This window comes from Eptatretus burgeri, chromosome 2, assembly GCF_056783735.1.
Source record: "Eptatretus burgeri isolate ZD-2024b chromosome 2, Ebu_testis_v1, whole genome shotgun sequence".
In the NCBI taxonomy this organism is placed as follows: domain Eukaryota; kingdom Metazoa; phylum Chordata; class Myxini; order Myxiniformes; family Myxinidae; genus Eptatretus; species Eptatretus burgeri.
Genome location: NC_140962.1, coordinates 156,735,895 through 156,763,480, shown reverse-complemented (window position 1 = coordinate 156,763,480; position 27,586 = coordinate 156,735,895). Strand labels below are relative to the sequence as shown.

The 27,586-nt window shown below is 43.2% G+C and overlaps 2 protein-coding genes across 3 annotated transcripts in view; both read left to right on the top strand.

Annotated features, from left to right (window-relative positions):
* The window catches only part of LOC147033671 (serine/threonine-protein kinase B-raf-like), a 38,364-nt gene extending 15,825 nt beyond the window's left edge, over window positions 1-22,539 (top strand). Inside the window, exons 2-19 of one of the 2 annotated variants that reach the window (XM_085871751.1) lie at window positions 14-115; window positions 4,890-5,135; window positions 6,834-6,937; window positions 7,464-7,566; window positions 7,937-8,085; window positions 9,970-10,116; window positions 10,232-10,406; window positions 11,105-11,141; window positions 11,318-11,418; window positions 11,525-11,642; window positions 14,472-14,556; window positions 16,569-16,745; window positions 16,913-16,959; window positions 17,970-18,088; window positions 18,284-18,415; window positions 19,657-19,791; window positions 19,915-20,068; window positions 20,556-22,539. In XM_085871751.1, the coding sequence (XP_085727877.1) occupies window positions 14-115; window positions 4,890-5,135; window positions 6,834-6,937; window positions 7,464-7,566; window positions 7,937-8,085; window positions 9,970-10,116; window positions 10,232-10,406; window positions 11,105-11,141; window positions 11,318-11,418; window positions 11,525-11,642; window positions 14,472-14,556; window positions 16,569-16,745; window positions 16,913-16,959; window positions 17,970-18,088; window positions 18,284-18,415; window positions 19,657-19,791; window positions 19,915-20,068; window positions 20,556-20,578 (2,154 nt within the window). In that variant the 3' untranslated portion in view covers window positions 20,579-22,539. Of the gene's footprint in view, window positions 1-13; window positions 116-4,889; window positions 5,136-6,833; window positions 6,938-7,463; window positions 7,567-7,936; window positions 8,086-9,969; window positions 10,117-10,231; window positions 10,407-11,104; window positions 11,142-11,281; window positions 11,419-11,524; window positions 11,643-14,471; window positions 14,557-16,568; window positions 16,746-16,912; window positions 16,960-17,969; window positions 18,089-18,283; window positions 18,416-19,656; window positions 19,792-19,914; window positions 20,069-20,555 lie in introns of both variants that reach the window. The other variant, XM_085871750.1, reaches the window with a different exon arrangement.
* A 3,053-nt stretch (window positions 22,540-25,592) lies between these two features.
* LOC147033669 (tubulin alpha chain-like) overlaps window positions 25,593-27,586 on the top strand; it is a 10,344-nt gene continuing 8,350 nt past the window's right edge. The window contains exon 1 of the mRNA XM_085871752.1: window positions 25,593-25,728. Within this exon, the coding sequence (XP_085727878.1) occupies window positions 25,726-25,728 (3 nt within the window). The 5' untranslated portion in view covers window positions 25,593-25,725. The remainder of the gene's footprint in view (window positions 25,729-27,586) is intronic.

Below are 27,586 nucleotides of genomic sequence, written 5' to 3'. Positions count from 1 at the left end.
CTGGTCTTTCCAGGTGTGGAATCTGCAGCAGATGATCAAACTGACTCGGGAACACCTCACAGCACTTTTGGAGAAGTTTGGGGGTGAGCACAACCCCCCTTCCATATACTTGGAGGTGAGTCGGTTCCTTTGATAGTGAATGCCCTTTTAAAATTATAATTTACATTACTGAAGAAGACTCCATTATTATTGCAGATTTGAATTGCATTTTCGCTCAATTGAAGTATGCGTATCACATGGGAATTAAATGTTCAGTTTCACTCCTTTCAGATTATTCTCTGTGAGCCATCGAATTGTTTGCTCCATGCCGACATCTTTTCCCGACTGCTGACTCTCCCGTGTTACTTTCTTTGTGTGCACCCGATGTACCCGCTGCTGTTATCCTCTTGCATTCTGGGAATCTGCTGTTCATATTCATCTTTCATGTTCTCCGCTTAATATCTCTGTTTGTCCATTCGTGGGGGTTACGTTCTTGAAAAATCCTGCGTTTGGCAAAAACGGCGATGCGCAATGTGGGAAAAATAGGGTTGGGGGAACCAACTCTGAAATTTATCGACTTTTTTGCCTGAACTAGTAAAAATGAAAAACACTTAAAATTGTACTTATGATGAGGATGATGGAAGGCGTTAGAGGTTATTGAGATGGCGTTAACGTCCCTGGCTTAGGTTGGATAACGTTTGGCTTGCATCAGCATCGTTTTTTGTCATTTGCCCGAATGATTTATTTTTATCCTCGCCGAAGGAGAGGATATTGCACTTGGGTTTGTTTGTTTGTTACTTGGCAAAAAAACCTTTTTGTCAAGTATGTTTGTCTGTCTCTTTGTCTGTGTTTGTTTGTCCGTTTGTCACACGATTTTTGGCCACAGTTTTCAAGCAATCATTTTGAAATTTTTTGTGTGTAGGTGACTGGCCAAGGACGGCAACAATAAATTTTTATGAAGATCCGAATCCAGATCCAGATCTGAGTATTTTCTAAGTGATTCTTCGCCACTGAGAGATGGGGCTGAAAACGATATTGCATGTTATCTAAAAAAGTTTAATTTGCCTCTTACGGGCTGAACTTACTTTTTTCTTAATCCCCCGCTGATAGGGTTTTGTTAATCCCTTGCTGTCAGACTTTTTATCTTGCCAAAACAAAGTTTTGCAAGATATGTTAGTCAGCTTATATGTTGTTTTTTTTTTTGTCTGTAATCACGTATAAAAAATTCTGCAGAGCACAGTTATCATTGGAAATTTTTGTAACTTCGCATATCAGAGGCCTAGAGAGGTCCCTTTCAGTGCACAAAATTTTGAAGGTCAAGGTCAAAGGTCAAGGTCACTTTGGCGCAAATCAGGGGAGTCGACGAAACCCTTATTTTTTGAGTAATTTTGATCGGATCGTCTTCAAACTTCATGGGAATATAGTTCGTGGTCTGGCGCTCAGCTGATTAATTTTTGGTGGCGATTGGCCTTGACCTTCATGGTTAGCGCCTCAGGTCAAACATATTTGACCCCAAGGTCAAATTTTCAAGTTTTAGGAACCATATCGTGTAGTACCTCAAATTGAATACCTCGATGAGTGCTTTCTTGATATGTCAAGCTTGAGACATTATGACGTCATTTGGTGACGTTATGAGGCAAAAGCATATTTTTCATGGTTACTCTGTAGAACGATTCTCATCGGAATCTCTGGTAGGCAGATATTCCTCAAGGAGTCGCTCCTGGTGGATAGCAGCTCTGTTCACCTCAGTGTGACCTTTTGGCAAGATACGGGTCACCCTGCGGGTGACATTGGTTTATTTTCTTTTTGGTTAAACCCTCACTGACACTTCTCCTTTTTTCTCAGCCCTCACAAACAGTTTTCTTTTTGTTTAATCCTTCGCTGATGTAGTTTTCTTTTTGTTTAATCCGTCATTGATGGGGCTTTATTTTTGTTTAATCTCACGCTGATGGGCTTTTATTTTTGGTTTAATCATCACCTGCACTTCTCCTTTTTGCTGAGCCCTCACTTACAGTTTTCTTTTTCTTTAATCCATCACTGACAGGGTTTTCTTTTTGTTTAATCCCTCACTGACTGGGTTTTATTTTTGTTTAATCCCTCACTGACTGGGTTTTCTTTTTGTTTAATCCCTCACTGACTGGGTTTTCATTTTGTTTAATCCCTCACTGACTGGGTTTTATTTTTGTTTAATCCCTCACTGACTGGGTTTTCTTTTTGTTTAATCCCTCACTGACTGGGTTTTCATTTTGTTTAATCCCTCACTGACTGGGTTTTATTTTTGTTTAATCCCTCGCTGATTGGGTTTTATTTTTGTTTAATCCCTTGCTGATGGGGTTTTATTTTTGTTTAATCCATTGCTGATGGGGTTTTATTTTTGTTTCATCCCTTGCTGATGGGGTTTTATTTTTGTTTCATCCCTTGCTGATTGGGTTTTATTTTTGTTTAATCCCTTGCTGATGGGGTTTTATTTTTGTTTAATCCATTGCTGATTGGGTTTTATTTTTGTTTCATCCCTTGCTGATGGGTTTTTCTTTTTGTTTAGTTCCTCACTGACGGGGTTTTGTTTTTGTTTAATCCCTTGCTGATGGGGTTTTATTTTTGTTTAATCCCTCACTGACTGGGTTTTCATTTTTGTTTAATCCCTCACTGACTGGGTTTTATTTTTGTTTAATCCCTTGCTGATGGGGTTTTATTTTTGTTTAATCCCTTGCTGATGGGGTTTTATTTTTGTTTAATCCCTTGCTGATGGGGTTTTATTTTTGTTTAATCCCTTGCTGATGGGGTTTTATTTTTGTTTAATCCCTTGCTGATGGGTTTTCTTTTTGTTTAGTTCCTCACTGACGGGGTTTTGTTTTTGTTTAATCCCTCACTGACTGGATTTTCTTTTGTTTAGTCCCTCACTGACGGGGTTTTGATTTTGTTTAATCCCTCACTGACTGGATTTTCTTTTTGTTTAGTCCCTCACTGACGGGGTTTTGTTTTTGTTTAATCCCTCACTGACTGGATTTTCTTTTGTTTAGTCCCTCACTGACGGGGTTTTGATTTTGTTTAATCCCTCACTGACTGGATTTTCTTTTTGTTTAGTCCCTCACTGACTGGGTTTTCTTTTTGTTTAGTCCTTCACTGACGGGGTTTTCTTTTTGTTTAATCCCTCACTGACTGGGTTTTCTTTTGTTTAGTCGCTCACTGACGGGGTTTTGATTTTGTTTAGTCCCTCACTGACGGGGTTTTCTTTTTGTGTAGTGCCTTACTGACGGGGTTTTGTTATTGTTTAGTCCCTCACTGACTGGGTTTTCTTTTTGTTTAGTCCCTCACTGACGGGGTTTTGTTATTGTTTAGTCCCTCACTGACGGGGTTTTGTTTTTGTTTAGTCCCTCACTGACGGGGTTTTGTTATTGTTTAGTCCCTCACTGACGAGGTTTTGTTTTTGTTTAGTCCCTCACTGATGGGGTTTTCTTTTTGTTTACTCCCTCACTGACAGGGTTTTCTTTTTGTTTAGTGCCTCACTGACGGGGTTTTCCTTTTGTTTTTGTTTAATCCCTCACCGGTGGGGTTTTGTTTTTGTTTAATCCCTCGTTGAAGGGGTTTTGTTTTTGTTTAGTCCCTCACTGACGGGGTTTTCTTTTTGGTTAAACCGTCACCGACAATTCCCCCTTTCTCTTGGCCCTCAGCATTAGTTTTCTTTTTGTTTAGTGCCTCACTGATAGGGTTTTCCTTTTGTTTAATCCCTTACTGGTGGGGTTTTGTTTTTGTTTAACCTCTCGCTGACGGGGCTTTGTTTTTGTTTAATTCCTTACTGACAGGGTTTTCCTTTTGTTTAATCCCTCGCTGACGAAGTTTTCTTTTTGTTTAATTCCTCGCTGGTGGGGTTTTGTTTTTGTTTAGTCCCTCACTGACTGGGTTTTCTTTTTGTTTAGTCTCTCACTGATGGGGTTTTCTTTTTGTTTAGTCCCTCACTGACTGGGTTTTCTTTTTGTTTAGTCCCTCACTGATGGGGTTTTGTTTTTGTTTACTCCCTCACTGACAGGGTTTTCTTTTTGTTTAGTCCCTCACTGACGGGGTTTTCCTTTTGTTTTTGTTTAATCCCTCACCGGTGGGGTTTTGTTTTTGTTTAATTCCTCGTTGAAGGGGTTTTGTTTTTGTTTAGTCCCTCACTGACGGGGTTTTCTTTTTGGTTATACCGTCACCGACAATTCCGCCTTTCTCTTGGCCCTCAGCATTAGTTTTCTTTTTGTTTAGTTCCTCACTGATAGGGTTTTCCTTTTGTTTAATCCCTTACTGGTGGGGTTTTGTTTTTGTTTAACCTCTCGCTGACGGGGCTTTGTTTTTGTTTAATTCCTTACTGACAGGGTTTTCCTTTTGTTTAATCCCTCGCTGACGAAGTTTTCTTTTTGTTTAATTCCTCGCTGGTGGGGTTTTGTTTTTGTTTAATCCCTCGCTGACGGAGTTTTCTTTTTGTTTAATTCCTCGCTGACAGGGTTTTCTTTTTGGTTAAACCCTCCCTGGCACTTCTCCTTTTCTCGAGGCCCTCATCAACAGTTTTCTTTTTGTTTAATCTCTCGATGGCCGAGTTTTCCTTTTGTTTAGGAGTTTTTATTTATTGGCCCTCTGTTTTGTGGAGAAATTTTTTTTTGCACTCCTTGTTGTTGGAGTTTTTTTTATTTTTATTTTCTGGACCTCGCCAGTCAAGTTTCTTTTTCAGCAACTTTCCTCAGTTGCTCAACCACGTACATTCATGTTCTGATTGAAGCAAATGATTGTATTTTATACATTTGAAGCATATGGTTTTCGGGAACTCCTGTGATCTCCATTTCTGCTCTTTATAGCAATTTAATTTGTTTATGGAACTCTTCACCTGTGTTTGTTTCACCGTAATCCTCACGATGATGCATTGTGTGGACCACGTACAGGCCTACGAGGAATACACCAATAAGCTGGATGCACTGCAGCAAAGAGAACAGGAGCTGCTGGATTCTATGGGTGATGACGATGACGACGATTATGATGATGAGGCTTGCCTTTCTGACCTTGGCTGCTCCTCCAGTCAAAGTGCTGTCAGGCAGGCAGCCCCACTCGGAGAAGGTTTTCCAGTGGCTCCTCACTCTCCACAACGCCCCATCGTCCGCGTTTTCCTTCCCAATAAGCAGAGGACTGTGGTGGGTCTCCCTCCAAAGCGAGTTATTGGAAATTTCACTTTTCTCTTTTATTCACGTCGTTCTGATTTTAATTTTTCTGCTCTCTCAGGATTTATCTGAATAACCTTATCATGGAGTGTGGTAGTACTCCATCGAGACTAGAGGGATGATACGGGGGGGGGGGGGGGAAATGGCCGCCCAACCAGGATATTCTCGTTTTGTATTTTTAATTATTTGTCTGAAATTTGTATAATTTTGTTTTTCACTTGGAAGTTGTGGGTTGCGATGTGTAAATAAAGGTGGGAAAAGTCTGATTTAATGCAATTTAATTCCAGGCTATAAGGCAACAAAAGGTGAAAAATTTGAAAGGAGGTGTACACTTTCTAATAGGTACTGCGCCAGAGAAACCTGACAAATCTGGTTCGGAAAACTTAGCTCTCATGTGGTGGAAGCAGCAGCTGCAGATTCAACCAACAAGTGAAAAAAAAAATCTCTGAACGAAAATCTGCTCTGTTAACATCACGCTTATTTGATCCATTAACATCTCTCTCATCCTATCCGCTAACATCACGCTCATCTGATCCGGTAACATCACAATTCTCTATGTAAATGTGTTTTGTGTAGCGCCACTTCCAGGCGGGGGTGGGTATTACAAGTGTCACCATTTACAGTACAATAGTCCTGTCCCCATGTTTTTCGGTGCAGTGAGGTGTTTTGAGTCGTAGGCAGTAGGTATGTTTTTTTCCTTCATGCACGTAACCTGGGTTATTATGTATTTATTTTTTGCTTGTACAAAGCTGTCAGTTGCCTATACACCGCCAAAATAAAGGCATGCATCAGAAGAACGCGTTGCACGCTCGGAACAAGGTCGCCCGTCAGGCAGGTACTTTGCGAGTTTAATATAACATGGAAAGCAACCAACCCGTATTGCCCCACTTCGCATCACTGAAGCCACAGGTTGGACTCTTCGTTGCAGTGGTGGGATTGTTGATTTGCTATCAAGCCGAGCTGTGAGCTGTTTGCTCCTGGGGTTGGTCCCCTGTGGAGTCAAAGTCGCCTAAAAACACCTGCTGTCATTGTGTCTCTACTGTATTTACATTGTGGATAACCATTCAAAAGGAGTGGGTCATTGTGTGCTGGTAGCCTGCATGGATTCCCTGTATAAAAAAAAATGACCGTTTTTACAGCCATTTTTCCCTGCTGTGCAGGGGTTGGGCTTTTTCTTGAGGCAATGTTTTCTTGAGGCTAACCGGGACCAGTACACTGGTACTCATTTCGACGACCTCGGAAGGATGACAGGCTGAGTCAACCCCCTGGTGTTAATTCAGCAGCCAACAGGGCTTGAACTCAGGACCCTGGGATCCCAAGCCACCACCCTAACCACTAAGCCAACACCAGGCTTCCTGCATGGATTCCCTGTACAGATAGTAAAATGTTGACGTGAAGTTCTGTTAATGTTATTGGATGAAGTTTCTGGTAAGGATGGGCTTGGTACATCCAAGATTTCTATTTTGATAGATTGAGATCATGTGCTGTTTCAGACGTACAAACATGATGGTCCAGTTGGGTGTGCGCGTATGTACGAGCATCAGTCCTCGTATAAGACTCTTAATGAATCAGTTTAATAATGTGAAAAGACATTTGTTAAATTCCCTTTTTTATATATTTCTGACTTGCTGGTCCATTGGTGCTCAAGTTGTCGTCTCTTCCTCCTGGAAGGTTCCTGCACGGAACAGCGTCACGGTACGAGGCAGCTTGCTGAAGGCCCTCAAGATGAGAGGGTTGACGCCGGAGTGCTGTGCCGTATACAAGATGCATGGCAGGTGTGCACTCGCAGCCCCCCCCTCAATCTACAGGGACTTTACAATAGGATACATTTTCCATGTGGATTTTGCTTTGAAGGCACTCGATCCCATTGGATCTCGGAAATTGAGCAGTCTTTCTTGATAAGGACTTGCAGGTGCGACCTCCATTAATGCCCATTAGTCGTTGCATGACGGATGGCAGGATAGCGCCGTAGTGCACTCGCCTCTGAGCTGTCTGCAGAGTATGCTGCATCTGGGAGCACACCTTCCTTTGGATGGGGATTTAAAGCCGGCTGTCACATCAAGTTTGGTGGTGGACATTAAACACCCCATTCCCATTTGAAAATCCCCTGCCTGTTGATGTCAATGTGATGTGGATGTTATTTGAAGTGATGTTGATGATAACATTGGGGTTTGTATATTAATACAAATTAAATTGAGAGATTTTGTTTATGGATGCAGCACAGGCAGGATGAGCCAAATGGCCTCCTCCTCAAACTAAGCTTCCTTGTTTATTGTTTTATCGATGGAATTGTTTCTGCAGCCAGAAGCTGGTGATCGATTGGAACATGGACATGTCATGGTTAATTGGAGAAGAACTCATCGTTGAAGTCCTCGAGCACGTTCCACTCACAACGCACAACTTTGTGAGTCTGTTCAGAAGATCATCTCCTTTCAAACCTCTTCCCTTCTCTCCCCACTTTCCCACAACCCTCTACTGTCGTTCTCTTTCCTTTCATCCTACCATCTCTTCCTTTTACCATTTTTAATTCCCTGCACTTAACACTACCCCCTTCTGTGACTCATGTACTTCATCCATGTCACATGTTGGAAGGAAGAATCATGATGCCTTGCTCATTGTAGATTTCATTTACTGTAGTTGAGCATTTTGAAGGATTTCTAGATAATCTCTCTGTTGCTTTATCCAGACCACTAACGATGACGTAAAAGGATAGACGTATGTTCTTGAGCATCTCAGAATTGTCGGAGGATAATGTCTTGACTTTTCCCCTCAAGGTGCGTAAGACTTACTTCACGCTGGCCTTCTGTGACTTCTGCCGCAAGCTGCTCTTCCAAGGCTTCCGATGCCAGACGTGCGGTTACAAGTTTCACCAACGCTGCTCCACCGAGGTGCCTCTGATGTGTGTGAACGTCGACCAGCTTGAGTGAGTGTTTGAGCACATTGAGAGGTTTACTAACAACCTGGCCTCTAATCTCTGCTCATTTCAGATAACAGGCTACTACAGCTACTTCTTATTCTTCTTCGTATTAATATGGCACTCGTATGAAAGCCTGTCAAAATGACGGGTTGGAATTATTTTATTCGAAAAATTCAGAGACTGCAAGATCTGATATTTTGTAGCAAGGAAAAGCGTTATTTTAAAACACTACATGTACAAATGTTACCCTGTTTTCATTATCTTCTGGGACCTTTCATTTTGAGGGTACAGCCTCGTGAGCGTGCCAAAGCCTGAAGCCTCGGCCTAGCGTCAGGTGTGTTTATATCTTCTTTATTTATTGGACATCGCACTTATGTAAATGTACACTCGTTTTACACATCACGTGCAGCAAATTTCACCTCCCTGCGCTTGTATTTATTGTTATTTTAATGACAAGGCGCACCGCTTCTGTGCACCGCCAGCGAGGCCTGGTTGCAAGTCACCGTCTACATTTCAAAAAGAAGAGACATAATTACTCTTTCATGGAAAATGTTTTTTTTTTTTTAATACTGAGACAATAGACCGTCATGAACACACAGTCGTGTTCAAAGATTGGCCTTTAAAACCCTTCTTAAATCGTCCTTTTTAAGGGGGACAGACATCACACGCACAAATAAACAAACACACATTGTGTTTTATATGGTAGATGGTGTTGGTTTAATGTTTAAGGTGGCCGGCTTAAAGTGGAACCCAAACACTCAGACCACCTCGACACTTATCTATCCCTCGATACCCTACAAAATGATATGATGTGTATTTTCCCCATTTCGGAATTAGAAAGAAGGTAAATTTTCCATGAAAAGTCAAAGCCTCTTTCTTCTTCAGATTAGCTGTTATGTCGCATTTGGAAGTGGACCGTCATATTCGTACCATCTCCGGGTTACATAGCGGTACGATTTAACTTCAACGGCGAATAATTTTATATTTTTCCACAAATATACCGAGTCGATGCGTCCTTGGTACTTGTGCAGTAAGACAAGCCGAGATGGTTTCATGCTACACCAATGGCCAAAAGACCACTCCACCTCCACTGGGAGCGACATCGACATCTCACGGAAACGGCACGGTCACGGACACAAATGCCATCCTGGGAGAATATGAAATGTGACGATCTCGTACCGTACAAGACACCTGGTCAGCTTACGACAGTGGGACAAAGCATTCGTCGCCCATTTTGTCCACGGTGTCCGAGTGTGCTTGGGCGGTGTGGGTTTTCAGGCGATAATGGGTATTTTTGCTCGAGTAATATACAAACCGATTTATCAACTCGTACAAAATCCCTCCCTTGTAAACCATCGATTTAACGGAAAAGCAAAACCTACTGAGCTGGAGTGAACATAGAACCAGTGTTTTCATCTTCAATAATACTTCCGCCTTCTTCCTCTGAATTGCTCGCATAAGGGGCTCACTCAGAACGATACGGCTCCACAATTCCCCCGAAAGCGTTTCCATCACTAATTTTGTCTCCAATAGTTTCTTCAAAATCCCGCTCATCAGTTTCAACAAACTGAGAACCTTCAGAGTTGCTCATGACGGTGGAATGGGGGTATCACAATCCGAGGTCAAAATGCACTGTTTCTCGATGTAAAGCCACCATTCGGATCAAGGTGATTTCAAGGTGTGACGTCACTGGTGAAATTGAAAATCGACATACTCGGGATGTTTTTGACACTTTGTAATTGATTAAAAAATTGAGACATGACCCACCTTCATCATTTCCGTGAGGCAATTGTGAGCCAAGTCACATGTGCTCTCAATATTCGATCGAGTATCGATGTTCAACGCAATCGTTTTCGATGTGAATTTTCATGCCTGTTTGATCTTCCTCAGCCTGTTCCATGATGCTGCTCGTCTGATGGAGAGCCAGTCGGTAAACCCTGACGATCCATCCTCGAGCAGCGATACCACCCCGGTGTCTCCTCGTAACATGCTTGTCTCCGACAGCTGTGCACCAACTCCTGGCACTTATTATTCAGGGTGAGATACCCGTTTCTTTCGTTTGTCTTCGTGCCTAACTGTGGCTCCAGGATGCTGTCAACATCCTATACTCGGCTGCATATTGAGGTCTGACGGACCAATTCTTTCCCCACAGCTCCGAAACTGCGCAACACACCTCTCAGACGGACTCGATCCCGATTCCACAGCCAACCCGATCCTCGGTAGAGGAAGAGCCCAGGGGTCAATTTACACCTCGCGAGCGTTCCACATCTGCTCCCAATGTTCACATCAACAGCACGGTGGCTCCCGTCGACACGGCATTCATCGAGGTACGTTGAGATGTGGATTGTTGGATCATCTCGGCCTGGTTCATCACACGATGACCTTTTCATTGCCGTTTGCTTTTAAACTTATGCCCTTTAAGATCTACATCAAACTCGATGTTAGCGATGGCAGGTCCAAGGCTTTTCCTTCTCTTTCGTCTTTTACTGTCTCTCTTCCTCTCTTTCGTTATCTATCTCTCTAAGGAGAAGTATGCCTGGTGTTGGCTTAATAGTTCGGGTGGTGAGCTTGGGATCCTACGATCCTGAGTTCAAATCCCACTCGACTGTTGAATTAATACCAGGTGGGGTTGACTCTGCCTGTCATCCTTCTGAGGTCGGCAAAATGAGTGCCAGCATGCTGGTATCCTGTGTCGGAGTGGTGACCCGTCCAGGATTGTGCCCACTAGCCAAGGAGACTGCTTAGGCAGCCCAAACGCTCTGCACAGAGTATGGTCCCAATGGATGGATAAGGAGAAGTGAATTCTTGCAGAATTTTTTCCGTAAGGCTCTCTTGGCTGCGCCTGGATGGGTTTGAGGTTAGTGGAGTAGCGGCAGAAACCCGAATCCTATCCAGGTTCCTCCTGATGACTCAATCTTTGTTCTTTACTTCTTCGGCTTCCTTCTCGGTCCTCAATTTCATTTGAATCGAATGCTGTAGTTGCACCGAGCACACTTTTCCGATTTTATGTTACTTGCATTTGCAGGATCTTATGCGAGGACAAATTCAACAACAAACTGTGTGTAAGTACTCGCTTGATTGTCTGAGTACGTGATTCAAAATCGGTTCTTACAGGCTGTACAGCGTTTGGATGTGCATGGACAGAGACAAAATTTGACGTCTGTTTTTGCTGTTGTCAGATCGGTTTGTATTGTGTTTCCAGTCACCCCCACTTCCGGTTTGTCTGCGACCCCGCCAGCAACTGTAACGGACACAATCACCGTGTCAAAATCCCAGCCCAAGTTGCCCATGCCTCGTGACAGGAAGTCCTCCAGCTCTTCGGATGACAGAACAAAGCTGGTGTGTAGGCCTCCACGAAACACACGACCAAGTTGACCTGATTATGTTTCAGGCGATTCACCGTAATGACCAAATCGATACCTTCCCTGTGTGTGCTGCTTTACAGAAGCAGGTGGGTCGTCGGGACTCGAGCGATGATTGGGAGATACCAGAGGGGCAGATCACCCTGGGCCAGAGGATTGGCTCTGGCTCGTTTGGAACGGTCTACAAGGGAAAGTGGCACGGTGAGAGATAGAGGCCTGGACACTATTAGTGGATCATCTTGTTTCGGTTTGGAATAGCTGTGATCATGTTTAGCATCCTTCCATATTGATTCAGCTTCAACCTCTCATGGTGGACAAAATTTGATATTTTTGATACGTAATTGATCAGACAAATACACCTCATTGTTTCCGACTGCACCGGATATTATTATTGTACCGAAGTTCCATATACAGACGACCAAGTGATGGGATGTGTTTGTGCGACTCGTCGGTGCAATATCATGGTGTTGTCCTTGTTTGAGATTGCCCTCAGAAGTTTGCTACGGTGTCTTAAGGTCTTTGATATTGTACATACATTACTTGTAATATATGGATGGCCATTATGAAACATCAGTGTACTTAAGCATGGAACACAGGCACATCAGCAGCAGAAAATCAACGGCATCATGGAATTTGAATCCAGAATGACAGCAACGTGAGGCAAGTGCTTCGATGGGAATGACAAACACGCCAACCATTGACTCTCCTATTGGGGAGTCAAAGCCAGTAAAAGGTTGCTTTCTCCAATGTTGATGGATTTGGACCTATTGCAGCCTTCCAAACGTGGTTCTGGGGAAGGGGAGTCGATGAGCGAGACTCACAAAACTTTACAACAGTAAGAGTAGGGAAGCGTCAGGACAAGTTATTTCAAAAAACAACAACACTTGATTGAAATCATTACATGCAGGTTAATACTATCCAAAGGTTTACTTTCCAGTTATAATTGCTTACACAGAAGCATAAAGAGCTTCGGAGTGTGTACAGGAGAAATTGTGCGGCGGTGATGGCCCTCTTGAAGGACTGGAGTGAAGGCGATGGGCCAACAGGACAGGGAATTGGTTCCACAGACGGGAGAAAGTGGGATGAGGGAGAGGAGCCGAAAACAAACTAGAACGAGTCGAAGTCGGGTAGAAATGTCAGTGAATCGAGGCGTTTGGTACAACAAGCTGGCACGTGGGCAGATCGATTCGGGAACGGGAACGGTCAAACATCTCGTCCATAGCTAGCGCCATCACATGAGGGTTCTGAAATGTTTTCCTCAATCATGAAAAACTTGCAAATGCGCTTCCAATCCATGAAGGCCGGTTAGGTAGGCTGCGATGAGCATGGCAGCGTGGGGTAGGTGCCGGGGCAACATTTGCAATGCCGACAATGCCGTCCGTGCTCTAAATGAGGATCTGAAGCTTTAACCCGGAATTAAGTTCCATGGAGGGCGAATGTTCCCTCGCTTTCTGACAGTGAAACTCTCAGTAACGACGATGACGAAATTACTGATTACCTGTGGTTGAAGATCAAAATGCTCTTCCCATCGATATTAACAGAACTGGGCCTCCCAAGGATGACGAGTGACGAAGAAGGTGACGACAGAGCTTTTTACAACCTGTTCTCTTTTCAAGGAATTAAAGATCATAAAGAATAATCTTACGATGAAATGGAGTGCGACGTAATCCGTTCATGTTTTGCCAAGTCGACGATGTTAATTAGCTAATTGATAAGAGTTCTTGGTCGTGGTACACACAAACCTGAGCCATTGTTTTATTGTGCAGTACTTATTTTATTGTGATGATGATTATGATTGATGATTGGCTTGGGATGGCTCGTCAAGCATGATGCGTGCTCGCTCAGGCACAACCGCTCCACACTCCTCGACAGAAGGCCATGGCAAAGCGTCTCCCATGCGGCGACGTCATCACTGCGCTAATCAGCTGCCAACATGCAATTACTCTTGTTCTAGTTGCTCTTGTTTTTGTAGGTGGCCTTGAAAAAATGTCGCAATAAGCTATAAGCTATTTATACACCTCCACACAACATCCTTGGGGTAAGGGGCAAATGAGGTAGCTTTTCTCGAATGTAATTGATGAATTGGTGGTTATAATAATTTTTGCTTCTGGGAGGTGTGCGGATCAGCGACTCTTAGCCTATAATCCGCCCACGTGTAAATACAAATGTATACGTCCAATGTTCTCCAAATTCCCCTCGGGCGAGTATTCAGCAATGCTAGCGACCGTTAGGAATGGAGCTGTGTGTCAAATAAAGGTCACAATTAGGCTGTAAGGGTATTGGGGGCAATATCACACATCACATCTGAAGCCATGGCCAAGAGAAATCGCATATGACGCCCCAAGACATAAGATGTAAACAATCCGTATACAGTCCACGTATAATCTGATGGCCCGAAAATTAGGATAGGCAATGGGATTCGTCATTCATGCGTAAAGACTCCTGTAAGTATCTTTATTAGCCCAAGATGATTGCGGCCTACCCTTGAAGCCTAAGAAGTCGAGACTGCTCGGGTCGGACGCAATAAGCATCAAATGCCTCAAGGATGTCGGGTTTCCCCCACTCTACTGCTGAACATAATTGTAGGAACTGTATAAAAATGTAATCATGCGTTGGACAGACCTGACTGAATAGTTTGTGGTTATAATAATTTTTACTTCCCGTAGGTGTGTCCCACGGATCGCCACACTACGCTATTTATACACCTTAACACGGAGTTCTTCAAAGGTGGAATAACCCCATTGGGGAAGGGGGCAAATGAAGTTGCTACAACCTCTGTCATGTTACCTCGAGCCCCCCCCCGGCACGTTTGTTTTTAAGTTTTTTTAAAAAAAATTGTTCAGAAAAAATAAAACTTGAGGAATATCTCCATCATTCTTTAATGTGGAAGGGAAAGCACAGAACTTTTGGCATTTCTAATTCAAACAAATAACTACCTGCCATTTCCAGTGACATGCTTTCTCAGTGGAATCCCAATCCTTTTGGAGTCTGTCCTGTCGTTAACAGTGAGCGACGACACTCTGTGCGCAGGTGATGTCGCTGTGAAGATGTTGAACGTCACGGATCCGACTCCCCAACAGCTGCAAGCTTTTAAAAACGAGGTTGGAGTACTCAGGTGAGAATGTGATGGCCTGGAAGAGTCACGATGTATTTTATCCTCGATCCCGTTGTGTTGCTGTGAAACTCTTTTGCTCGTCAGAGCAAAAGGGCGAACACTTATCGGTGAGAGTCAGGTGAACCCCATTTTAAGCTCTGACGAAGGGCTAATGCTCAAAATGTCAGCCGCACCTTGTCTCCCATGGTGGTAAGGATATTTATCTTCTCTATCAACAGAGACTGATATATCGACTAGTATTCCGTTTTTGGAAGTTAATGTCATGACAACGAAAAGCAGGAGTGATGATTAGGATGATGACGCTAAATAATGGCAATTAAATCATTCGTTTTTAAAAGAGCAAACAGAAATGATGAGAAAGGAAAATAGAATATTGGAACGACATGTGTTTGCCTTTTTGACCTGTGATTACTGTTGGAACATACCCTTTAGACCTTTAGACCATTTGGACCCCTTGACTCTTAAGATCTTTTAAGACCATGTAGACCCCTTAGACTCCTGAAGACATTTACACCCTTTAGACTCCTTGAGACTCCTTGAAACTCCTCGAGACTCCTTAGAGCCCTTAGACCCGAACTAGTACAGTGAAATATCGTTTAAATATTTAGATCGGCCCTTGGACCTTTAGACTCTAGTAGATCCCTATGGACCCTTTGAACCACATGGATCCTTTATAGACCTTTGGACCCCTTAAACACCTTCGGGCTTAGACCATTAGCTCCCTTTTAGATGCACACCACACAAACATGTATAGAGTGAGACAAAACTTTTCCAGCAAATAATGTGCAATCTCCACCAAACTCGAGGCTGGGTGTTCTCCTCGATTGAACAGAATTTGCATATTGGGTCACAGACCTGGTTCACCAAAAATCAGGACGATCGAGTTGGCCTTTTCGACGTGCCCATGGTTTCCATGACAAGAATTTCACCAAGTCATAATCAAATGGGACATTTTGTGAATTTATTATTTCCAGACTGCAATAATTTTTTCCACATATCAAATTGAAACTTACGCAGCTTATTTCTGTGCATGTGTAGTGTACGTGAGGAAGATTTGGACAAACTCGGTCAAATATCAAGATCAAGGCTACCCAAAACATGCGGAACACCTATGAGTTCACAATTAGGAAATGTATCGGTGAAATTTTCGAAATTGCTGTTTCCATGGCAACGATTGTTTATTTGGCTTTCACAATTATCGTGCGGCGCACGACATCTTTCTTGTTTATTCGTTATCCCCCAAAACTATCGGTTGTGCTATCCAGGGTTCTCAATCCGCTTTTCGGCCCCCAAATGGGTGTGAGCCCGTTTGGAGGATTCTATTCTGGGTGCTGTTCGCCCGTCCACGACTTGAATATGACTGCGTGTCTCGTTCATATTCGGCAGATGTATGCAATAATATCAGGACATGTGTATGGCATGCCAAATGAATTTGCGATCAAAGGCAAAGGCCATGGGACACCAAAAATTTGAGATTTCCAAAATTTGAGAACTCAATTTTTTTTGGGGGGGGGGGCAGAATAGTATAGGATTGTATATGCTTTCAGGAACCATTATTTATTTATATACACTTGACTATCTCTATTAGCAACACAGCTTTACCCTGTCCACTACTGTCATATTTATTTATTTATATACACTTCACCATCACCCCTACCTACATCCCACCTTGAATTATTTACCTCCGTCTTGCCATCTCCAGTCCCGACTTATTTTTTTATGCATTTATTTATTTTACTGACTTCGATGTAAAATCCATACGTCCCGTTTTTGAGGTGCGGTTTAAAGCTTTGTCCTCGATGACGACTTGCTACCTTATTGGATTGCACAAGAACCAAGTCCAAGTTTGTCACCTGAAATAAAGCTTATTCGGTTGTCTGTGATCAGGGATTTTCAGAAAAAAAATTAGGTTTATTTTGCAGACAAAGAAATACAGAATATAATGGGTGGAGATCCCCAGTGATCGTTGATCCCAACACTGCTTCCACCCCTCTTCTCGCACACCTTTGCAGAAAGACCCGGCATGTCAACATTCTCCTTTTTATGGGATACACAACCAAGCCCCAGCTTGCTATCGTCACACAGTGGTGTGAGGGTTCCAGTTTGTACCGTCATCTCCACATCCTCGAAACCAAGTTTGAGATCTTCCAGCTGATGGACATCGCTCGGCAGACGGCACAGGGAATGGAGTGAGCGATCCGTCATCGGTGGACTTGTCGTTATTTTAGATATTTTGTTGCGAGTTTAAATACTTGTTCAATCTCACTCGCTCACCTTTTAAATGTGAATGTTCGTTTTCACTGAAGCCACAAATTGTGCATCTTGTTAACTCTCTTCACCGTCTATCGTCGTGCAGTTACCTCCATGCCAAGTCGATCATACATCGGGACCTGAAGTCGAACAGTATCCTTGGGTTTGAAGTTTGTGCTGATATTGTTTATTTATTTTTAGTTAACCATGTTGTCCCTCTCTCCAATTTCATAAGAAAGGCACATGTTGATTTTGAGTCCTGTACCCACTCGGGTTCGAGACCTGCACCACTCGGTCGTTCCAACGCCTGTAAGCTGCGCTCATGATGAGCAATGGATGGTTGTTGTTCATGAAGTGCACCGTGAACATCACTCAATATTGAAACCGTGTTTTGGAAACTGCATTGGTCTAATTGATACGAGAAATAAGTTTCACAAAATGAACGATGTAATGACGCCGTGCGGAAATGTAGCCCAACCACGTGGCACGAACAGGTGGCACCGCACTGAGTTCCTTTTGAAATAACGTTCACTTGGCCTATCTTTAAATATCAAGGTTTGTTTAAGATTGCTTTCCTCATTTCAATGTTTCTTGGTTGGTTGATTTGAATGTCGCACATGTTGCATTTTGGGTTTTGTAAACGTGCACTTTAACAACTGTTTGCACATGTAGACTCTTTAGGGTGTGAATGTGTTAAGCAGGTAAGCTTCTCATGGAATTACCGTTCAGAGTTTGGGGAATATTGAGATCGGACACAGAAAGAAGGAATAGGTTCAATCGATGGATAGACAACACCACATGGACATGAACAGACACGGAAGATGTTTCATGGACGGTTAGATAATACCACGTGGACACGTATTAAAAACTTGAGCTTCTTTAGACGATCCTGAGCTTGCCTGCAGTTGCTGAACCTGAGCTGCTGCATGGAGTGATGCTCAGAGGGGAGAAAGTCTTATTGGATGGAGCGTTTGGATTTAACAAAAGGCCTTAAAAGACCCGGGGTTTTCCGGCGAGGCGTATCATTGATGACTATGAATTTGATTCTGACACCACCAGCGAGTGACTCTCCGTTATGTTCCTCATCGGTCGACGTTTCACCCTGATGTACGTGCGAATGACTCGCTGCGTTTGTTGTGACTGCCGTTGACTACATCTACCAGATATTTTCCTCCACGACGATCTTACGGTGAAAATCGGAGACTTTGGCCTGGCCACAGTGAAGGCACGCTGGAGTGGATCGCACCAACTGGAGCAACCATCGGGCTCTATCCTGTGGATGGTGAGAGATCCTTCCTGAACCTTTACTCTTTGAAATCGATTATTTTTGAAGTGTTTATTCTTCTTCTTAGTTAATAATTCACTCGTGTACTTTAATGGGTTCTTCTTTCATTCACTCGTTCAGCCTTTCCACATGTAAGTGAACTCTCTTCCTGCTGTTTGTTTGAGAGTGTTCCATCTCCATGTGACCTCTCAGGCCCCTGAGGTTATTCGAATGCAGGACAGGAACCCATACAGCTTTCAATCTGACGTCTATGCCTTTGGGATTGTGCTGTTTGAGTTGATGTCGGGACAGTTACCATACTCGAACATCAACAACCGCGATCAGGTGAGCCACCTGCTTGTCAACGTCCTCCCTGTTGAAGCGGTTTGTTCGAATCGACGTGGCATGGTTCACTGCTCCATCTGCGTCACAATTTTACAAATCACAGGATGTGCCACTAACTAATGGTACATTTATAGTCCAGTCTTAGTAGCTTTCTATTTATTATGTACACAAACACTGCGGAATGTCTCCCCACCCCCCTCTCTCTCCTCTCATCTTCCCTTTCTCTCCTCCATCACACACATGCGAACACACACACACACACACACACACACACACACACACACACACACACACACACACACACACACACACACACACACACACACACACACACACACACACACACACACACACACACACACACCTCTTCTCTCTCTCCAACCTTCGTTCTCTTCCTTTTGTCAGTTTTATTTCATTATTTCACTCCCTTCCCCCCATCCCCCACCACCCCCACCCCACAAATTATATATAATGCATCGATGGCCTCCCTGTATTGTTATTACAACTACTACTACCACTACTACTGTAAAGGTCCCAATTATTACCACCACCTTGTGGTGTTGGCGAGACCGCTAGAGAACATTTTGGCCCAAGCCTTTCATGAACAGGCTGGCCAGGCCTGACGCTCAACTGCAGGTGCTTGAGATTTTTATTTTGTTTGGGGTGCCGGCGATAACTCGCCAACCCTTTTTGTGAAATAAGCCGCGTGATCTTTAACGTGGACTACCGACCAAGCGGTCGATGCTGGCAGATGGTTACTCGGGCTTAACGTCCATCCGAGGGACGGCACACACATTGATCGAGTCCTCACCTGGCCCGTGAAACGCCAGGGTGGGAGTTTATAAGCTGGGTCGGGATTCCTACCCGCCCAAGATGGCTTCCTTCCAATGAATGTTGGAAATCTGTGGAACACCGTGATATCGGGCAACTGTTGCTGGTGCTGTTTTCGTTGGATGTGAATCCAAATTGCACGATTCCAGGACATTTTAAAATTGTGACTTGTATCCGAAAGGTAAGAATAACAGTAAGGGCTCAGGTCAAAGTTCAGAAGCTGTTGCTCTATATGTTATGATTGCAAAGGTTAAACCACATAGGTTATCCCGAATGGAGGTGTGTGCGCATGTGACTTGAGCTATTCGATACATTAGTCGATAATTGATCGTCATCACAGCACATGTAGCACTCCGTTCTCTTCGACAGCTGGTGCTGTCTTCACAAACATTTATTTGTTTTTCTTTCAGATCATCTTCATGGTGGGTCGAGGGTACCTATCACCAGACCTGAGTAAAATCCGCAGTAATTGTCCCAAAGCTATGAAGAGACTCATGGTGGATTGTATGAAGAAGAAGAGGGAGGATAGGCTGCTCTTCCCACAGGTACTGACGATGACTTCCAGTGTCGTCGTGCACACGGAGATCCTTTTGAAGGATGGTTTGTAACGATTTGACGTTGAAGCCCGCGCCAATGTGTTTACAGTGCATTGGCCCATGTCCTTTTAGATCTTGGCATCCATTGACCTCCTGGCCAGGTCACTGCCGAAGATCCACCGCAGCGCATCCGAACCTTCGCTCAACCGTGCAGGTTTCCAGACGGAGGATTTCAGCTTGTACACCTGCGCATCTCCCAAAACACCCATCCAGGCTGCAGGCTACGGTTCGATCACACCTTACATGCTTATGATCTCGCAAAAATCGGAAACGGGAGGGGGGCTAGGTCGACAAGGAGTGCGAGAAGAAAAGGACATTGAGAAATAGGGAAATTGGTGAAATGGAGAGGCAAAGAGGTGTGGTGGGGGAATGGAGAGGTGAAGAGCGGAATAGGTTTCGTATTCTGAATGTTTGGGGGTTCGGAGGGGGGGGGAGGGTGGAGACAGTTTATAGCTGGGTCGGGATTCGACCCAGGCAAGACGGCTAAAACACGTGCGCACAAAACTCTCGGGTTATCCTGGCAGCCCCTCGTTGTTGGCAAACTCCGTGTCTGCATTTGCATAGTGTGTGGTTTGTGGTTTGTGGTTTTGAGTTTCAAAATTGAAATGTATTTCAAAGATTGACTCAAACTCTCTATAATTGACTATCTTTGATGAAGAGATGTAAATGTTGGTTTTGTGTTTGAGTGAAATTGTCGTTTTGTTCCTGTGCAGGAGAGTTCGTGGCTTTCAAATAACCGGTTCTGCTGCAGCCACTCGATCGGAAGTTTCTCGAGGTGTCCATCTGCCTGGGATCGTCGCGGGAATGTAGAAGGCCAAAGGCGTAGCACGTGGTATTTTAAAAGTTTTGTGTTCTTTGTATGATGCGATTGGTTTCATCCCGCATTCGACGCCTCGTTCTGGTGTTTTAAAACGCAAGTACCATTCCAACCACTTAGTTCGCATTCTGTACTTTTGTAACATAGGAAAGGATCGCGTTTCTCACGCGAAGACGCTGCATGTTTCGATGTCCATTGAACCGCCGTAGTCCGCACATGGGGACCGGCGGCCGTCAATGCTCCCGAGGTCTCTCTCTCTCGGTCCCCAGTTAGGTCTTCGAGCTGCCGCAGTGTTAGCACGCAGGGCGCATGTCGCAACGTTCTTATGTCAAAGCGTCGTGTGATGTCATAAAGCCGTTCCTTTGTACGTGTTAGGGGGTTTTGAGCCGGAGATGAAATGCATGCCGTCCCACGTTCGCCGGAACCCCGTCCGAGCCGAGCTCTGTCGATAAACGTCGTTTTCGTTCGCTTCGAACGAGGCCCGAGCATTCGTCACACCTCCATCGGTCAGGCCACCCCGGCAGTCATTACGTTTCCCAAAGGAAATTTCGATCCGACTCTGATCTCGCCGCCGTGGCGTCCGCATCGAGGAGTAGTCGTTCGTCGCCGTGTTTGTTTCTAACGTTGGGCTGTAAAATAAATGCTCGGAGGCTTTGTGTGCGCGAGTCGTCGCTCGTGTAAATAAGTCTCGTACGTGTGTCCGCGCGCCCTCATCCTCGATTGCATTGCTCAGTGAACACTGTCTCTTTACTCAAGATATCTAAGGAGTTGTTTTGCACAGGTTTGTACTGTAAAATGAACACTGCAGTTCTTTGTTACGAAGACAACTGTTGCTTTAATTATATATATAAATATATTTTATTATTATTGTTATTATTGTTATTATTATTATTATTATTATTTATTTGCCCGGTTGTACTGTTCAGATTTTTGAAAGTGTGTTCAGTTCCATTGCCATTTCATTCAGGTGGTTTTTAAAAATTGTTTTTAAACATTCCCAACACCAATTGCACGAGTTGCTTTGTTTTTTTTTCCCTCTGAAGGTTCAGTTTATATTCGTCGTCGTTGCGCTTGTTAAACGCACCGAGCGCTGCGGGTTGAACTTGACTGTTGCTTTTTGTAGCTTTCATCCAAAGGCAACACTTTGTCGCAAGTCTGACTCGAACGCCGAGCCTATCGTAACGTGCGACAAATCTGGGATAGCTCGGCGGACCGATCCTCCGTTTTTGTGGTTAAACAGTTGCGTCTCCTCCTCTCCAGGTAATTTCCAGGAAGTAATCGTCACACTACAGAATTGAACTTAACTCAAACAACGAAAGAATCCAAAAGTTCCTCCTTATATGTCAAAGGTGAACATTGAAGGATGTTTTTTTTTTTTTTTTAATCTTCAGATCCATTTTATTAAACTCGTTTTTAGATTTTTTTTTTAATTAATTTCGGACGATCTTCAGATGACGGGTCCTGATTGGAAATGGTCGTGCGATCGAGAGTCCTCGTCGTTCGATCGATCTTTTGAGGTTTGATACGTTGAGTAAATCTTTGATCTGGAGAAGCTTCCAGTTAGGAAGAATTAGGTATCGTGTACGGCGCGTCCCGAAGGATTCTCGCCGGCGTCCTTGAGCCGTCCCGTTGTATCATCGATGCATATTGCGGACACGAGGCCCTGGTCATGCGGGACGGACGCGTCCTGCCCTCCGCTCGTAGGATTCCTCTTTTCGCAGCTCGATCTTTCTTGCACACTTTGCTAAATGTTGTAAAAACATTCCTGACATAATGCTGTTCTGCTTTGCATTCTTGGCAATAACTGTGATTCCAAAATGGACCGAGAGTTGAACTGAACAGGAAGAACTGCACCTGAATAAAAAGAAAAACGATGCAGATTTGTGTGTTCTTCCTGCGCTACTTGGTGTGAAGCGTATCGCTATGGTAATGGGAAAGGTTTTTTAACATGAAGAAGCGTGCCGAACTTGGAGACACAGCTTTCACACTAATCGTGGGCTCGCATGCAGACGGATGCACGAGACGTCACCAGACTTGGCTTCAGACGAACACGACCACAGGCCGGTGACTTTGGGGGAAGTGACGATGCTGCCGTCTTGTGTTGTCGATTTTCTCTTTATATGTTGAGTATCAAGCAAGGAAGCAGCACGTACCGTTAAAAAAAATTTTGGTACGACTGCTGCAGTTCGAGCCACCGACCCCCAGGACTGAAAGCGGATGCTCTGACGAGTCTAACCACAATACCACCGAGTGTGGTACGTTTGCTCCATGTATCACACTCCCTTCCTTTCCCTTATTCCACTCTCCTCCGAAACCCCGTTCCCTTCTCCCCCCTTTCTTTCGCCGATCATCCTCTTCCTTTTACTCCTTCCACCCTCTGCAGACAATAAGTAGATAGATGATCCTGCGGACAAACTCCATCACAAATGAGTATTAATAATAATAAAAAATTCCAACTTTCTCCAGAACTTTCCACAGCTTCCTTGTCATTTTAACAATACTTCTCGTTTTGTGTCTGAAGCTTCTTTAGCTTGGAAGATTATTTTATGCGGTTTGCTGTGTCTCCCCCTGCCCCTCCCCCAGACCCCCCTCCCACTGAGTTTTTTTTTTCTTCCTTTTTTGTTTAATTTCCTGAATAATGTATGGATTTCCCAAGACACGCTGGGACGCTCGCATCAGGAGCCGCTTGTGCCGTTTGCTCGGTGCGAGTGATCGAGAGACTATCTTCTTATTCCTTCTTGAACTTTATCCGAATGAGTCGAATAACTCGATTGCAAATTCATTCTCCAGTTCATCGCTGCTGTGTAAGCTCATTCCATGTTCAGTTACACACTCTTACGCTCGTTTTATTAACATGACAAGGAATCCAAAGGAGGTACAATCTTTTGGCACGAATGTGATTCCTGTGTCTGCCCAGCTGTTGGGGAGGAACGTTTGGCTCGGGGGGGGGGGGGGCTTCCTACAGTCAAAGCAGGTCGAGGCTTGCCCCCTCTGGCTTCCCTTCACCGTCATGATGTTTAGCACGAGCTGCTGGGGTTCGGATCAAGGGATGAAATGACATGATGTCGTCGATTATTAATCAAAGCGCTTGCAATGAACTTGGCGAGCACAAACCTCGAATCAAGGACTCGTTCCAATGTTGTCTCTTTCATCATGGCCGCGTCGCTTGTTCGTTAAGGAATCCTTACCTGTTTGATGTTTCATTTGAAAGTGAAGTTTGTTTCACGATGGTAACAAACTATGCATCATCGTCGCTTATTCAACTTGATTGCCTCAATGTATTCCTGTTTGGTTCGAGGTTTTACACGACTTCCCTCCGTCAAGGTGTGCACACTACTTCACCCCAAATTAACTCCTGTAAACATCCGTGCAGGTGTGGTTATTTTGGGTTTTATAGCTTGGAGCAATCTGCTTATTATGTACAGGTAGTGGAAACACCTGGGTATATGATGTACACCAAGCAACGGCTTACACACAGGTGCGGCCCATGTGATAATGAAGCAGGTAACATCCCAGCATGCTTAGGGTCATGTATAGAGATGCTGCACAAACTTGGTTGCCAAAAATTATGGTTGCAAGAGAAGACTCGTCCAATGCCCCCAACCACAGAACACGTGTGGTTGCCCAATGGTTTGATGAGCATGACGCTGATGTTGTCCATATGTCACGGCCTGCTCAATCGCCAGATGTGAACCCAATCGAGCATTTATGGGATATTTTGGAACGACGCCTGAAACGGCGTTTTCCACCTCCATCGAACAGTTGTGAGTCGATTGATTTTCTCGTGGAAAAATGGTGCTGCTTCCCTCCTGCAGAATTCCAGACGCTGGTGGACTCTATGCGCATACAGACCATACTGGCCACACGTGATGGCCCAAACGCCCTATTTATTGACTTTACATCAGTGTTTCCCTTTTTTTGTTCACTATCTGTATATGCTGGAGTGAAAGGGGTAGGGTGACGAGATTGAATTGTATAAAATAATGGAGGATGATAAGAGTGGGAAAGGTGAAGGAAAGTTTGGCAATGTTAGTGTATGAGAGTATTAGGGAAATGTGAATGTTAAAGAAAGGAGTTTTGAAGTACTATGGAGGGGGAATGTTCAAGGAAAGGAGTTTGTGCATTATTCAGGAGGTGGGAAGGTTAAGGGAGGGGTTTGGGATAATGACTGAATGAGGGATGTGGGGAAGTTTAAGGAAGGGGATTTGGGAGTATTTGGGAGCAGTGTTGTAGCACTCGAGTCCATTTTTGTGGGACTCGACGTTTCAGGACTCGAACTCTAGTAATGAGGACTCGGCCCGAGTCTGGCAAAATTTATCATATTTATTGTTTCAGGATTTTGGGATCCGTGACCCCCAGCTCTGGGATCTTGGAGCCCAATCTCACACGAGCTGAAGTTCTCTTCACGGTTCAGATTCAGGATATACTGGATCATGGCTGTCGCACCACGAGTAGGTGAAGGTTCCATGGCTGTGAATTATCACCGAACAGATCGTCACTCCCTCATCTCGGGTGCTGCAGTGTCAGGTAAGGAATTACTTCAGGATACCGGCACACCATGGCCTACCCTTCGGTGAAAAACCGAATTATTTACCGATGTGCTCCAAAGATAAAGGGGTGTACCCTCTGAAGGATGGGGTACTCATCGATGCAGCACCTTACACGCAAAGCACCAGGATTAGTCGGTCGCTAAGGGAACCGTGGCTGGACAGCTCAAAGCCCAGTGCATTTAGACCTCAGCTTTACTGTTAGACCCCAAATCGACGAGGAAAATAACTAAATAATACAATCACTTTTGTTACAACAACATCCAAATCAGCACAATCATAATCCCCTGACCAATCAGCACAATCATATTCTCCAATCAGAGAGGACCGATGACACCCACATCCATGATTTCACCAATCGCAGCCCGTGGGCGTGGCCTCTCGTGTTTGCAGGGGGTTTATAAAGCTCGTTCTGGGTTTAAATATTGTCAAATATTTCTGCCGCGTCCCGGTCAATCACCGGATATCGGCTTGTCGATCTCGTTTATTGTTTTGTCTTCGGTCAACAATTTCGAGGAAATGGTAAGTTTTTAACTTCACTCTTCGATTAAAACGAATAATTTAGTGATTGAATATAGTTATATCATTAAGTTGTGCAAAACGAATTCCCAACCCTTAATTCCTTGCATTGTACATGTATGTAAATAAATATATTAATAATGAGTACAAAGCCTGTTTGTGGTTACACACTTTACTCGGTTAAATTACTAACCTTTGGATTGTACATGTATGTAAATAAATATATTAATAATGAGTACAAAGCCTGTTTGTGGTTACACACTTTACTCGGTTAAATTACTAACCCTTGGATTGTACATGTATGTAAATAAATATATTAATAATGAGTACAAAGCCTGTTTGTGGTTTTACACTTTACTCGGTTAAATTACTAACCCTTGGATTGTACATGTATGTAAATAAATATATTAATAATGAGTACAAAGCCTGTTTGTGGTTATACACTTTACTCGGTTAAATTACTAACCCTTGGATTGTACATGTATGTAAATAAATATATTAATAATGAGTACAAAGCCTGTTTGTGGTTTTACACTTTACTCGGTTAAATTACTAACCCTCGGATTGTACAAGTATGTAAATAAATATATTAATAATGAGTACAAAGCCTGTTTGTGGTTATACACTTTACTCGGTTAAATTACTAACCCTTGGATTGTACATGTATGTAAATAAATATATTAATAATGAGTACAAAGCCTGTTTGTGGTTTTACACTTTACTCGGTTAAATTACTAACCCTTGGATTGTACATGTATGTAAATAAATATATTAATGAGTACAAAGCCTGTTTGTGGTTATACACTTTACTCGGTTAAATTACAAACCCTTGGATTGTACATGAATGTAAATAAATATATTAATAATGAGTACATAGCCTGTTTGTGGTTTTACACTTTACTCGGTTAAATTACTAACCCTTGGATTGTACATGTATGTAAATAAATATATTAATAATGAGTACAAAGCCTGTTTGTGGTTTTACACTTTACTCGGTTAAATTACTAACCCTTGGATTGTACATGTATGTAAATAAATATATTAATAATGAGTACATAGCCTGTTTGTGGTTATACACTTTACTCGGTTAAATTACTAACCCTTGGATTGTACATGTATGTAAATAAATATATTAATAATGAGTACAAAGCCTGTTTGTGGTTTTACACTTTACTCGGTTAAATTACTAACCCTTGGATTGTACATGTATGTAAATAAATATATTAATAATGAGTACAAAGCCTGTTTGTGGTTTTACACTTTACTCGGTTAAATTACTAACCCTTGGATTGTACATGTATGTAAATAAATATATTAATAATGAGTACAAAGCCTGTTTGTGGTTTTACACTTTACTCGGTTAAATTACTAACCCTTGGATTGTACATGTATGTAAATAAATATATTAATAATGAGTACAAAGCCTGTTTGTGGTTTTACACTTTACTCGGTTAAATTACTAACCCTTGGATTGTACATGTATGTAAATAAATATATTAATAATGAGTACAAAGCCTGTTTGTGGTTAAACACTTTACTCGGTTAAATTACTAACCCTTGGATTGTACATGTATGTAAATAAATATATTAATAATGAGTACAAAACCTGTTTGTGGTTTTACACTTTACTTGGTTAAATTACGAACCCTTGGATTGTACATGTATGTAAATAAAGATATTATTGAGGAGTACAAAGCCTGTTTGTGGTTATACACTTTACTCGGTTAAATTACTAACCATTGGATTGTACATGTATGTAAATAAATATATTAATAATGAATACAAAGCCTGTGTGTGGTTATACACTTTACTCGGTTAAATTACTCATCCTTGGATTGTACATGTATGTAAATAAATATAT